The 14,697-nt window shown below is 47.6% G+C and overlaps 1 protein-coding gene across 5 annotated transcripts in view; it reads left to right on the top strand.

Annotated features, from left to right (window-relative positions):
* The first annotated feature begins 292 nt into the window (after positions 1-292).
* The window catches only part of LOC119951733 (short coiled-coil protein B), an 84,997-nt gene continuing 70,592 nt past the window's right edge, over positions 293-14,697 (top strand). For 3 of the 5 annotated variants that reach the window (XM_038775041.1, XM_038775042.1, XM_038775039.1), the window contains exons 1-2: positions 293-422; positions 906-992. In XM_038775041.1, the coding sequence (XP_038630969.1) occupies positions 944-992 (49 nt within the window). In that variant the 5' untranslated portion in view covers positions 293-422; positions 906-943. Of the gene's footprint in view, positions 423-527; positions 676-905; positions 993-13,724; positions 13,807-14,697 lie in introns of those variants that run through there. The other 2 variants (XM_038775040.1, XM_038775043.1) reach the window with 2 other exon arrangements.

The raw sequence follows: 14,697 nt of genomic DNA, 5'->3' as shown, positions 1-14,697 counted from the left end.
GGTACAGTGAGAGTGGGGGTGCAGTGACAGTGGGGCACAGTGACAGTGGGGGTACAGTGAGAGTGGGATACAGTGACTGTGGGGCACAGTGACAGTGGGGTTCAGTGACAGTGGGGGTGCAATGACAGTGGGGGTACAGTGAGAGTGGGGGTGCAGTGACAGTGGGGGTACAGTGACAGTGGGGTACAGTGACAGTGGGGGTGCAGTGACAGTGGGGTACAGTGACAGTGGGGTACAGTGACAGTGGGGGTGCAATGACAGTGGGGGTACAGTGACAGTGGGGGTGCAGTAACTGTGGGGTACAGTGGCAGTGGGGGTGCAGTAAGGCGGTCTCTCCCACCCTCTGACTGCGCACTGCGGGCTGACGCAGCAGCTCAGTGTTGAACAGAGGAGGCTGCGAGCAGGAGCTGCTTTTAGTGCAGGTTAGTGATGCTGGATGGTTCCGGCTTCCTCTGGGCAAAGCCCGAGCCCATTAGTTACCAGGGGAGAATGTGGGGCGTGGGGCAGTTAGTCTGTGAACCGAGGCTGACAGAAGCTGCTGACACTGGGGAAAGAGGGTCCTCATGAGCAATGGATTAGATTGGGATTGCCCCCAGTACCTGTGCTTAGATTGATAGCAAAATGCCACATTGTCGGAGGCGGTGGTGTTGCTATGGTCAATCTGATCGGTAGATGGTGAGAGTTCAGCCGGCATCAGAACCGTCTTTAGTCATTTGCAGCGAAGTGAATTATCCGCCCTTTAGCTGCAGTCCCCTGGTGTGGGGTGTGGGGGGGGGGGGGGGGGGGGATTGTTGACCTTTGAACCATTTTGTTTCTGTGTCAGTCGGGGGTGAGATACTGATAAACACAATAGGCGGCTTTGTGTGCGGGGCTTCTCGTTATTTATTTTATTTTGTTCATTTCAGACCATCGGTTCCAAGGAGTTCCTGGGCGACGCCATCGAATGAAAATTCCACAAGAGGCTGGTGACAAAATGAATGCGGATACAGAAGGTGAGCCTTTCGCAACGTTACCTGTGTATAATGTGGTGGGATTGGGCTGAGACCGGTTCTGGACCATGACGGGTGTTAATCTCACTGTGGGCTTGGTTGTCAGTCAATGGGGTTTGCAATAGTGCCAGGAATTACCTTGATGAGAAATGTGGAATGAGTTTGCCAGTAAAAATCCAAATTCTGCGATTGGATTGGATTTGTTTATTGGACAACGGTAGCTAACCCTCCATTCGCCTCTATTCTCTGACCATACATGATTTTCTTTTTTTTTGGAGCAAAATCTCACCCACCAAACAATCCCCATGGAGCAGAGAATCGTGAGTGATATTGCTTGCTGTGGGCATCCTCAGTGTCAAAATGTTATTGGTAACAACCGTAAGGAACGGTAACGCCGTCATACTCCCAGATGACCATGGGCTGCTTTCCCCTTTGAGGGGGAGAGCTGGCTGCTGGTGGTTTAACCTGATATCACCACACCTCAGGTGAGGGGCAAGGTTGAGAAGGCAGGCATTCGGTAGCACAGTGGTAGCATTTGGGCGGCATAGTAGCACAGTAGTTAGCACTGTTGCTTCCCAGCGCCAGGGTCCCAGATTCGATTCCCGGCTTGGGTCACTGTCTGTGCGGAGTCTGCACGTTCTCCCTGTGCCTGCGTGGGTTTCCTCCGGGTGCTCCAGTTTCCTCCCACAAGTCCTGAAAGACGTGCTGTTAGGTAATGTGGACATTCTGAATTCTCCCTCCGTGTACCCGAACATTGCGCCGGAATGCGGCGACTAGGGGCTTTTCACAGTAACTTAATTGCAGTGTTAATGTAAGCCTACTTGTGACAATAAAGATTATTATTATTCATGAATAACCTCAGCCAGTCCAGGAATTGAACCTGTGCTGCTGGCCTTGCTCTGCATCACGAACCAGTTGTCCAACCAACCAAGCTAAACCAGCCCCCAGGTAACAACGGTAAAGGATTGTCAACTGTGGCACATGCCTGTCCCACATGATCTGTTTACTGGGCATGCATGCTTAAGGGGCTGAATGGCCTATTCCTGTCCCTCAATTCCCATTGAGTGCCAGCGTGGATTTTAGTAACTGGTTTTTGCTAAGAATCTCATGGGAAATTGAAACAAATCAACAGACACGATATTGATGGCAGAATGTTGAGATCGATCGGGTGATAAGAAACAGAAAATGTAGATAAATGGTTAACATTCTGGATGGAGGGCCTCATAAATTATCTCGAATAGCGTGCTGTAGCCATCTCAGGAAAGATGTTGTTAATACTGTAGGAAATTGGATAAACTCCAAGAGCGTTTTGTTTGTTTGGGGTGGTGGGCAAAGAATTGGACGTTTGCAGTTAAAATAGGTAAGTGGAAGATCAGGCATTTCGGGGTATTAAGTAGGCAGGGGCATTATTGGATTAATGGAATTGGATTAATAGGCAGCACGGTAGAATAGTGGCTAGCACTGTGGCTTCACAGTGCCAGGGTCCCAGGTTTGTTTCCCCGCTTAGTCACTGTATGTGCGGAATCTGCACATTCTCCCCGTGTCTGCGTGGTTTCCTGCGGGTGCTCCGGTTTCCTCCCATAGTCCAAAGATGTGCAGGTTAGGTGGATTGGCCATCCTAAATTGCCCTTAGTGTCCAAAAAGGTTAGGAAGGGTTATTGGGTTATGGGGAGAGGGTGGAAGTGAGGGCAGAAGTGGGTCGGTGCAAACTTGATGGGCCGAATGGCCTCCTTCTGCACTGTATGTTCTATGAATGATCCTGTTTAACTACCAGTTAGGAGAGACACCCAGAAATCAAGATGAATAAATTCCTCAAGATATTGAGTCAATATCTAGAAGCTGTCGAAAAATAAAATGACATGTCGAGTTGCTCGAAAAATGTCAAAAGGTGTAGATCAAAGGAAGTTATCTTGACGTTGCAAAGAGTGTTGGTCAGGCCACAACTCGTCCATTGGGCATCACTTTGGGTCCATTAGTACACGAAGGATGCAGCTGAAATGGTAAAGGTAAGGAGGAGGTTGATTAGAATGATTCAAAGTGAGAAAATAGAACATATAGGAATGGAACTCATTGGACAGGGAAAGGCTGAGGGCGAGTGTGATGAAGATGTTGAAATGAGTAAGGCTTATGGATCTGGTGAATCAGTCAGGGATATTTGATTTGGTATCAGATATCTCAACAAGGGAGCAGGGCATGAGTGTAAAAGAGTGTGATGTAAGAAAACAGTACCCCACTGATAGGCTGGTTGCTTTTTGTAGTAGTTAATTGTGGGAGGTTGAAGGGGCAAGTAGATCTATTCAAGGTTACATTGGATAAGTAGCTTGACGGGTAATACATTATTGATTATAACTGCTAGCGGACGTAAGTCTGAAATAGCTGACAACTCAAGAACAGCTCAGATTAGAAACCTTTGATGTGAAGAAAAGTGACATTAGCTTTGAAATGAAGCTGAGGGTATGCCCAACATTCCTTCAATATTTCTTCGCTTATATTAAGGAGAACAAAAAGTGCATGAAGGATAAAATACAGGAAGTGATTTTCATGCTGTGTGTTAATTGTGATAATGGGTGGGGCACACAGAGTAATTGAACACTTGGTGTGGGATCCAATTGATTTTTTATCCCAGGGCTTGATAGCAATGCAGTTGGTGAGCTGCCAGTGTGGAAATGGACACAATGAATTGTGGGGAACAGTCACTTGTGAAGGACCTGGAGCGATAGATTAATAGGGAGCTGTATATATGGTAAGGAACTCCATCATTGGGTGGCATGGTGGCACAGTGGTTAGCATTACTGCCTCAAAGCTCCAGGGACCCGGGTTCAATTCCGGCCTTGGGTGACTGTGCGGCGTTTACACTTTCTCCCCGTGTCTGCGTGGGTTTCTTCTGGGTGCTCCGGTGTAGACTCAATGGACCAAATGGCCTCCTCCTGCACTGTAAATTCTATGAATCTATGATGCAGCGGGCAAAGTGTGCAGAATCTACAGTAACTGATGCGTAATTCAAATCCTTCAAGGTGCAGTACCACAAGTGGCTGCCATCAAAATGTCTCCAAAGCGCCACCCAACTTGATCTGACAGTAGTTGAGGATTTTTTCTTTTTTATAAATTTAGAGTACCCAATTAATTTTTTCCAATTAAGGGGCAATTTTAGCATGGCCAATCCACCTACCCTGCACATCTTTTTAGGTTGTGGGGGTGAAACCCACGCAAACACAGGGAGAATGTGCAAACTGCACATGGACAGTGACCCAGAGCTGGGATCGAACCTGGGATCTTGGCGCCGTGAGGCAGCATTGCTAACCACTGTGCCACCGTGCTGCCCCAGTTGATGATTTCTTTAGTTAATGCGGAAAAGTGTCACTTCATGGCCTGTACCATGGTTGAAGGGTGAGCAGGAGGAGAAACTGGCAACATTCGGGCAGTCAAAGCCAGAAATGTTATCGGGATCTTCATTGCATAACTTGACCCCAGTGTGCACATTTTCTGAGTCTCCCGCCTGCTCTATCATTTTATTTTTAATTTAGAGTACCCAATTATTTTTTCCAATTAAGGGACAATTTAGCGTGGCCAATCCACCTAGTCTGCACAGCTTTGTGTTGTGGGGGTGAAACCCACGCAGACACGGGGAGAATGTGCAAACTCCACACGGACAGTGAATCAGGGCCGCGATCAAACCCGGGTCCTGTGCCCCATAGGCAGCAGTGCTAACCACTGCACCACCGTGCTGCCCTTTCTCTATCATTTTTAAGTTATGTAAAGATTGCACATTAACATTCAAAATAGGGGCAGAGGTAGGCCATTCAACCCCTCGAGCTTGCTCTGTCATTCAATAAGATCATGCCTGATATGTTTGTGTTTCCAATTTCAGATTCCCATCTACACCCGATAACCTTTGACTCCCTTTCCTAAGAGGAATCTATCTACCTCCGCCATAAAAATATTCAGTGATGGGGGGGGGGGTCATGTGATAGGAATGCAGGGTTAGCTGTGGTTTCACAAGCTCTGGCTCTGCTCGTCTTTTAATCCTTCATTTTATCCTAGCGTATGTTTCAAATTTGTCTTTTTTTGAGGATATATGTCTTGCATTATGTGCCTGGATGACCCTGCTTGGAGTTTTGCAATGAGGAACCAATTTTAATTGTAGAGAATCCTCGTTCGACTGTGGTGACAGGAGTTAGCTAGCGTGGGGCCCAGCTTCAGTGGCGTTGTTGTTGGCGAGCGGGCCTTCACCCCGGCGGTGCTGTGTGCATCGGGAAGATGGCCGACTCATTTCCATTGAGAACGTTGTTCTGAATGATGATCTTGGTTCTGTGGTGCAGGTCTTTGGAGCTCACACTGAGGAACTGCAAGGTGTCCTTGGGAGAATCCTTGTATTCGATAGAGCACTTTCCCTGCTCAGGCCAGCCTTCAATTCATTGAGATCCTGCTGCACTGTATCGTCAATCCTGATTGGTCAATCACTTTGGCATCGGGGTGGCTGCCTGGTGGAAGTGTAGGTACTTAATGTGTTGGTATCCTCAAGAGATCCTGAGGCATTCTGGATGATTCTGTCACAGTTTTGGCCTTTTCAAGCAACATAGATGGAGTAATTATCCTGCAATTCTTCAATAATCTTGGACATTACTCCCTTGTGATTATGTGGTTGATTATTTGTTGTTGTCCTTTTCCTGCAAGGATGTGCAAGATGTGAACACGAGCAAGAGTCACTTGTTATCCTGTTCTAGCAAAAGCCATATTGAGTTGATTATGTGAAACGTGGTCTGTGCAGTTTTACTCCTTTTTACTATGTACTGTAATCCTTGTGGTTACGGGAAGGGAGTGCTTTTTGGACACCCTTTATCTTGTTTATAATGAAAATGATTGGAGCCAAGCCAGGGTGATGGGCAATTGGTTGGTGTGGAGTTGGCTGGCAGGGTTAGTCAAGTTATCACTGAGATTGAGGATAGCTTCACAGTTAGAGCTAACTATATTGGGTCTTTAATTTTGTTCTATGTTATTTTGAATTTAAGAATCTGTGCTTGCCCCCTTCGATGGCCTGGGTATATTATGTATCATGGGGCGAACTGGGTTCCTTCTGACTCTTACTTGAGGTTGGAGTGTTTTTTTTTGTGGGGGGGGGTCTTTTTTCGTTAGAGCTATTAGAATAGGAGGAATTGAGTGGCAGGGCATGCCGAGGTAGGTTTGGTCAAACCTTGACTGATTTGTTGAAGAGGGAGACTGTTTGCCATGCCTCTACATTGTCGGAGCTCTTCCCTCGTATCAGGGTGGGTTTGACGGGGGAGCTAGGAGTCCTCCTCCAAGTGGTCTTAATTGGTGGTTTCTTGAGGGTCCTCCTCATCGTGGTTGGGTTTTGAACTTGGAAGCAGTGTTTCTGTCTCAGTGCTTTGTGAAGCAACATTGTTATATCCCTTAATATCGTTCTTGTGATGGTGTGCAGTGCCGGGCAGTGGCTGATATTCCTAGATTAGCTCGGGTGTTCTTCCGTAAGGGTTTTTCTTCTTCTTCTCCACCTGGACACCCCCCCCCCCCCCCCCCCCCCCCCCCCTCAGATTATTGGGTGTGTTGACAATTCTTCTTCTCTTTGGTGATGGGGTCTCCCTTGCTAAGGCTGGTGTAATTTATTTTTAGTGGAAAATGGGGTGGATGCACAGCCTCAGGTGTGTGGTTGGTGAGGTCGGCTGGATTGTAGGTTTTAAGGTGTGCTGGAGGTCCTGGGAGTACTGATTCCTTTGTGTCAGAATATGCTGAGATAGGCCAGGTTCGTTGCTATGTTTGGTACCCAGTTGCCCCCTGGAGCTTGGGATGTCAATTCTCGAAGGCACTTATTAGGGACATCCTGGGAGGCTGGGTTTTGCTTCTTCTGTGCATGGGGGCCTGGGGTTGAGTCGAATGCTGGATTTTGGTCAGGACTTTTTCTTGTTTGATTGAGCAGCTTGTTGTCTTCTTCATTACAGGTAGTGGGCATGTGCCTAGGGAATACTGACCCATGGTGGGGTCCTAATCCTTTGTTATCCTGTGATCCACTCCTTGTAGTTCTAATTCTCCTTCCTGTTTGTTTTCTCAGAAGGTGTTGATAGCTCTGATCTGAAACGGTTGCTGTTGGCCCTCTGACATTGGAATGACATTGGTTCTGTGCTGGGCCTGAGACTGGGGTTAGGTTGCGTTGTGTAATTATATATGTAACATCCATTTGGAACTGGGGTTCTCATCTATTTTCGTTGTAGGTTTCCTGTTGTTTTAAGTGGTGGAGTATAAAGAAACTGTGATTGGCCCCTGCATGGTATCCAAGGAGAGGAGGTTGCGGTGTGTCATTGGTGCCTCTGTCACTGCTGGTGTGGAGAGAGTGTGCGCCCAAATATGGCGCTAAAGATTTATCCTGAACTCTCGTGCAATTGCGAGCAATTGCTGCATGGGAAGGTGTGCACCATTTTATCATGTTTTCATGGCCTTATCCTGTTTCTCCCTTGTTCTCTGGTTGGGCTTATAGAGGCATCAAATTATGTCTAATGATTGCATCAAGCTCATTATACTGCTGTTCTCCTGTCCCTCTCTGTATTCATATATGCTGAACCTTTTTTTTGCTTGCTGTACTATATAATTCTTGTGGTTTTGTTGCCTTAGAATCATAGAATCCCTACAGTGCAGAAGGAGGCCATTCAGCCCTTCAGGTCTGCACTGGCCCTTGGAAAGAGCACCCACTTAAGCCCATGCCTCCACCCTATCCCTGTAACCCAGTAACCCCACCTAACCTTTTGGACACTAAGGGGCAATTTAGCATGGCCAATCCACCTAACCTGCACTTTGGACTGTGGGAGGAAACCCACGCAAACACGGAGAGAAAATGCAAACTCCACACAGTCACCCTAGGCTGGAATTGAACCCGGGTCTGTGGAGCTGTGGGGTGGCAGTGCAAACCATTGTGCCACTGTGCCACGCTTGCTTGTCAAAATGTAAAACCTTTATAACTATACTTGAAAATAAAATTCAATGACCCCATCTCCACTGCTTTCTGAGGTAGAGGTGCTGAACCCTCTGAGATAAAAAAAAATCTCCTCATCTCTATCCTAAACGGGTGACCCCTAATTTTGAAACAATGCCCCTATTTCTGGACTCAGTCATAAGAACTAGGAGCAGGAGTAGGCCATCTGGCCCCTCGAGCCTGCTCCGCCATTCAATGAGATCATGGCTGATCTTTTGTGGACTCAGCTCCACTTTCCGGCCCGAACACAGAACCCTTAATCCCTTTATTCTTCAAAAGGAAACATCCATCTTGTTGAGACCATTCAGGATCATAAATACCACAGTCAAGTCACTGCTCACTCTTAGAAACTCCAGTGGAAACAAGCCCAGGCTGTCCAGTCTTCCCTCATAAGACAAACCCACTCATTCCAGGAATCAATCTAGTAAACCTCCTCTGAAATGCCCTCAATGCATTTACATCCTTCCTTAAATAAGGAGGCCAAAACTGCACACAGTATTCCAGATATAGTCTGATCAATGCCCTGTATAACTGAAACATAGCATCCTTACTTTTATGTTAACTTCCTCTCATAAGAAAGGATAGCATTCCATTAGCTTTTCTTAATTACTTGCTGTACCTGCATTCTGACTTTTTGTGACTCATGCGCTAGAACACCTAGATCCCTCTGTACAGCGGAATTTTGAAATAGTTCTCCGTTTAAGTAACACTGCTTTTTTTATTCTTCACTCTGAAGTGAACAACATCACATTTTCCCATATTACATTCTATCTGCCACATTTTTGCCCACTCTCAACCTATCTATGTCTGTCTGCAGCCTCTTTATCTCCTCTTCACAACATATTTTCCTACCTAGCCATGTATCAATCTTGAAATTTCATAATTGACATAAATTGTAACAAGTTGCGGCCTCAGCACAGACCCCTGCAAGACTACACTCATCAATCAGAAAAGGGACCCATTTATGCGTACTCTTTGTTTACTGACAGCCAGCCGATCTTCTATCAATGCTAATATGATACCCCCTACATCATAAGCTTTTATTGTCCATAATAACTTTTGATGTTGCACTTTCTCAAATGCCTTCCGGAAATCCACGTACAGCACTTCTATAGCTTTGGCTACTTTTTTTAGAACCTTTTTATGATTCACAGTTGGTGGACTTTTAATACTTAAGGAAAGAAAAAGTGACATTTGGATTTTCTGTAAAGCAATCTGTCATCAGTTCCCTGAGAATTACTACAACAGTCACTCTTCAGACGTTCGTAGAGATATACTGCACCCCGTCCAACTGTCCATCCTTTGACAGAAACACAGAAACTCCAACACTCCCAGATAATACTAACATCTTTCACTCACTCCCCCTCAATTCAATCTGGATGTCTTCTCCAGGCCAGTTCAAGTTTGTAGCCATTTTCCCCAGTCAAAATGGCATTTTTCTTCCTCCGCTATTACCATAATTCCCCTTCCATAGCGTCCATTCCTTTTCTCATTACTCTGATTATTTTCCTTGCCCCTCATTACCACCCGTTCCCCTAATACTACCCATTGTAAAATTAGTCTTGTAGTTTTTTTCAGAATGCATCATTTGTGCTTATGGCAGTGATTCTTATGTTGGTACTGCTAGATATTGTTCCGATCAGATGTAATATTTGTGGTGATATGCATCACTGTAAATACACAAGGGGTTAATGTAAATACACTATGACTAAGTAAACACTAGAGGGAGCGTGGACCTCCGGTGACGGCGGATGAGAGGCAGCCGTTCAATGGAGGGCTCCCTTCGGGAACGGCATTTTTGGGGTTTTAAGCCCGGTCCCAGGGTCCATGGAGGCGGCAAAAGCAGGGAGAAGGCACAGAGGAGGCACAGAGGAGGCACAGTGAAGGAAAATGTCGAGGGTGAGCAAAACACCGGCCATAAAAAAAACAGCTGAAGGTCCGTCGGTGAGTGGAAAGGTCACCGCGGGGTCACCAAGGAAAATGGAGGCTGGAGCACCAGGGGAGGCCGCATTCCTTATGGCTGAAGAAATGACTAAGGTGATGGCTGCGGAATTTGAAAGGCAGTTTACAAAATACATGGAGCCAATGAGGAAGGAGATGAGGGAGGTTTTGAGTGTGCTGGTGGAGGAGGCGATTTCCCCGGTGACGACGGCGGTGGTGAGAGCAGTGGTGGAGGTGCGGGAGCAAGGGGAGGCGCTAAAGGAAGTGGAACAGACATTATTGCAGCATGGTGATCAACTTACCTTGATGGGGAAGGAGATGCGGAAGGTGTTAGAGATTAACAAGGATCTGCAAGGAAAAATGGAAGACCTGGAAAACAGATCCAGGCGACAGAAATTGAGGATTGTGGGGCTGCCCGAAGGAGTGGAAGGACCGAGGCCGACGGAGTATTTTGCCGCGATGCTGGTGAAACTATTGGGGGAGGGGGAGGATCCTTCCCGATATGAACTGGATCGGGATCATCGGTCGTGGAGGCCTATACCAAAGGCGAGTGAGCCGCCAAGGGTAGTGACTCTGTGCTTCCGTAGGTACTGTGTGAAGGAGAAGGTCCTGTGCTGGGCCAAGCAGAAGCGGGTGGTGCAGTGGCCTGGAGCCGGTATATGTGTATACCAGGACTTTACGGTGGAGCTGGCGAGGAGGCGGGCTGCCTTCAACCGGGTGCAGAGGGCACTGTACATTAGCAAGGTGCAATGCGGCATTGTATATCCAGCGAAGCTGAGGGTGACTTACAAGCTCAAGGACTTTTATTTTGGAACGGCGGAAGCAGCGGAGGGGTTTGCGAAGGCAGAAGGACTGTGGCAGAACTGAGAAATTGAGAAATGGCCGTGTGCCGATGTAACCTCATGACTGTATTTTCTTCTTTTTTGTTTCATTGTGTGCGGGTGTAAGGACTAAAGGAGCCAATGTTGTATATGTTTGGACAAGGGAAGTGATGGGACTTTCACTCGAAATGAGGGCTCTTTGGATATGCAGGGTTTGTGTGCTAAGAGGGAATTTTTGGGCTTTCCTAGGGTCGGGCAATGAGGAAAGGGACCCGGGCGGGGGCCTCCCGCTGGCCGGTCTAAGCCGGCCAGTGAATGGGAGTGAGGTGGGGGGAGGGGCTGCGGCCATCGGAGCCTGGCAGAACAGGATCCGAGAGGTCTAGCCGGGGTGGAAAGTTGGGGGGAAGGAACCGAGGTTGGGGGGAGGAGGTTTACAAGAGGCAGTGGAGGGGAGGAGTTGGAGAGGGGGGCGGTGTTTACAGCTCTTGGGTATCATGTACGGTACCCTTTCAGAGGTTGGATAGCATTGAGTGTAGGGGTGGGGGGCGTGGACTCTATAGGTTAATGGTGACCATGGGCGGTCCCGGACTCCTTTTTCGTTTTCTCCTTTGTTTTTTGTTTCCACCATGGGAGGGTTTGTTTTATTGGATGCATATATGACAGGTGGGCCGTTGTTTGGAATGGTGGGAGGATGGGATCGTTGTTATTGTTAAGGGGATTGATTTTGTATTTGTTAGCGTTTACTGTCTGTGGGTGGGGTGTAAATTTTGAAGGAAAATGGAGAATAAAAATATATTTTTTTAAAACACTAGAGGGAACACCAGAGACATCATGACATGCGGTATACATCTAATGAACACACAGAATAGGACACGGCCAATGGGCAGTGAAGACACCCAGAGGTGACACTACCACAAGATGGCAACCCATATAAAAAGACAGGGCATACACGCTCTTTCTCTTTCCACAGGCGACACCAAGAGAGAAGGACGGGGCAGATCAGAAGCATCACACCCACCACATGGCTTAGAGCAGACTGGTTAGTTAGACTGAGTTACTACAGCAAGATTAGCAGGAAAGTCGAACTCAAGTAGGAGAATTGTTACCTGTTCAATAAATGTGTTAAACCTATCTCCAAGTCTGAACCTTCCTTTGTCAGAGCATACATCAAGGAAGCAGCTTATGCTACATGAAGAAGCATAACACAACCATATTAAGAAGTCCTCTGGGATGTTACAGGGGATCCTATTTTAAAACATTAACTTGCTGATCTTTCTCTTAGTGAGCCAAAGTTGACCCCTTCAACACAGAAACAGAGTTTTTCTTCTGTCTAACTCCCCCCATGGAGACAGGTTTCTTTTTCCTTCCTTCAATTGGGCCTTTCCCTACCCCCAACAGGTTTTCTCTCTGCACTTACCCCTCCCTATTTATTGTCCTCAGTGGGATTTGCCCTCCAACCCTCTTTGCTGATAAGTGTTGTTGTCTGTACCCTCTTAACTTCCCAACTCTTTCTAGTAGTCCGTAACAATTTTCTCCCCCATCGTTCCCAATAGGGCCATCTTTTTAAAAATTTGTTTTCATGGAATGTGGGCATCGCTGGCTGTGCCAGTATTTGTTGTCCATCCCTAATTGCCTTTGAGCTGAGTGCCTTGCTAAGCATTTTTGCTGTGGGTCTGGAGTCACATGTAGGCCAGACCAGGTAAGGATGGCAGCTTTCCTTCCCCAAAGGACATTAGTGAACCAGATGATTTACAACAATCGGCAATGGCTTCATGGTCATCATTAGACTTTTAAATCCAGATTTGTTATTGAATTCAAATGGAGAGATTCAAACCTGGGTCCCCTGGGTCTCTGGATTGCGAGTCCAGTGACAATGCCACACACCATTGCCTTCATTGACGGTGCATAATCTTCCATTTTTCCCTAATCTCTGGGCCCCAATATTACTGAAGTAAAGTTGCGAATTTATTTATTACAGACAGTCTCCTGCACACATGCATGTCAGGCTGCTCTTAGTCATATTGGCAGTATTCAGGATTTTTTGGGTGAGACAAATTTATCACATTACAAATGTTATCAGATCAGGCTCTATCCCAAAAAACACGTGTGTCTATTTTAATTCTTTTTCCCACTTCTTTTCTCTCTCTCTACCACTTTTCTATCTTGTAGTTTTTTTTGCTGCTCTGTATAAAAATATAATTTCTTTATGTTTCTCAATATTTGTTCTATCTCTATCTTTCTCAGTTTTATAGTCTCTCTCAACTCCTAATTCCTTTAAGTCATAGAATCCCTACAGTGCAGAATGAGGACATTCGGCCCATCCAGTCCACACCAACCCTCCAAAAGATCCCTCCACCCAAGGCCCACTCCCCGCCCTATCCCCGTAACCTAACCTGCACATCTTTGGACTGTGGGAAGAAACCGGAGAACCGGAAGGAAACCCAAGCAGACACGGGCAGAACATTGAAACTCCGCACACACAGTTACCCAAGGCCGGAATCAAACTCGTGTTCCTGCCGCTGTGAGGCAGCAGTGCGAACCACTGTGCCGCACAAATGGTACCTACTTTGTCCCTCATTTTCTCACTTTGGTATTTATCTGTTGACATCATTGGTATTTATTTCTTTCATGTCATCAGTGTCTCTCTGTTTTCTTCTCTCCTTGCCCTTTTTATTCACTCTGTGAGGCAACGGTGCTGAAGGACAGTTCCAGTGACAACTGATGTCTGTTGCCTTTAGTGTCAGCTCAGACATGTTGACCGAGACAGGAGTTGTAGTGAGAGGCTGAACTAGAATCATAGCACAATAGTAGGCCATTGGCTCAACATGATTTGGAATGTAGGAACAGGGTTCAACCATATTTATGATTATTTATGTTTATATAGAACATGGGAGTCAGTAGCCGGGAGTGCAATTGTGATGTATGCAAGTAATGAGGAGGGTGTGTCAGAGCCCATGATGTTTAGAGGCACATCACCAAATGTTTTGCTGTCAGCAGAAGAAGGGACAGAAAGAGTGTTGGAATCAAGTTTATGAATGAGTTTATGATTTCTTAAACACACCCAAGAAAAGAATGGGTGAGGAGCTGTGATATGCGGCACTGTTTTGATATTGTGTCTTCTAGTGAGTTGTGTTTGGGAAGAATATTGAAACTGCGGATGAAGTTTGTTGAAGGAAGCTCCAGGATTTTGACCCAGTGACAGTGGAAGAACAGTGGGCGGGATTCTCCAACCATCCGCTGGGTCGGAGAATCGCCGGGGAGCGGCGTGAATCCCGCCCCGCCGCCCTGATGCCGGCTGCCGAATTCTCCGGCGCCGGGGTTTTGCCAGGGCGGGAATCGCGCCGGGCTGATCGGCGGCCGTTGGCAACGGCCCCCCCGGCGATTCACCGGCCCGCGATGGGCCGAGCGGCTGCCCGTTTTCGGCCGGTCCCACCGGCGTAAATCAAACCAGATCCGTACCGGCGGGACCTGGCTCTACGGGCGGCCTGCAGAGTCCTCGGGGGTGGCGCAGGGGGATCTGGCCCCGGAGATGTCCCCACGGTGGCCTGGCCCGCGATCGGGGCTCACCGATCCGCGGGCGGGCCTGTGCCGTGGGGCACTCTTTCCCCTCCACGCCGGCTGCTGTCAATCTCTGCCATGGCTAGCGTGGAGAAGAACACCCTGCGCATGCGATGGGATGACGCCCGCACACGCTGGCGCTCCCACGCAGGCAGAAACTTTTGCCGATTGGCGCGGAGCCAAGCCCTTCTGCGTCAGCTGGCGCAGCACCAACCCTGCCAGTGCTGGTCTAGCCCCTGAAGGTGCGGAGGATTCCACACCTTCCGGGCGGCCCGACGCCGGAGTGGTTCACGCCACTCCTCAGCGCCGATACGGCCAGTTCTGCCGGGTAGGGGATGTTGTGTTCTGCTGCTTCGGCTAACACAGGCTGCTACTTGATGCAGTCTTAACTAAAGGATGCTCCAAACTC

This window comes from Scyliorhinus canicula, chromosome 17 (genome assembly GCF_902713615.1).
Source record: "Scyliorhinus canicula chromosome 17, sScyCan1.1, whole genome shotgun sequence".
NCBI lineage: Eukaryota > Metazoa > Chordata > Chondrichthyes > Carcharhiniformes > Scyliorhinidae > Scyliorhinus > Scyliorhinus canicula.
The sequence above is the reverse complement of the archived record's forward strand: the minus strand, read 5'-3'. Positions and strand labels throughout refer to the sequence as shown.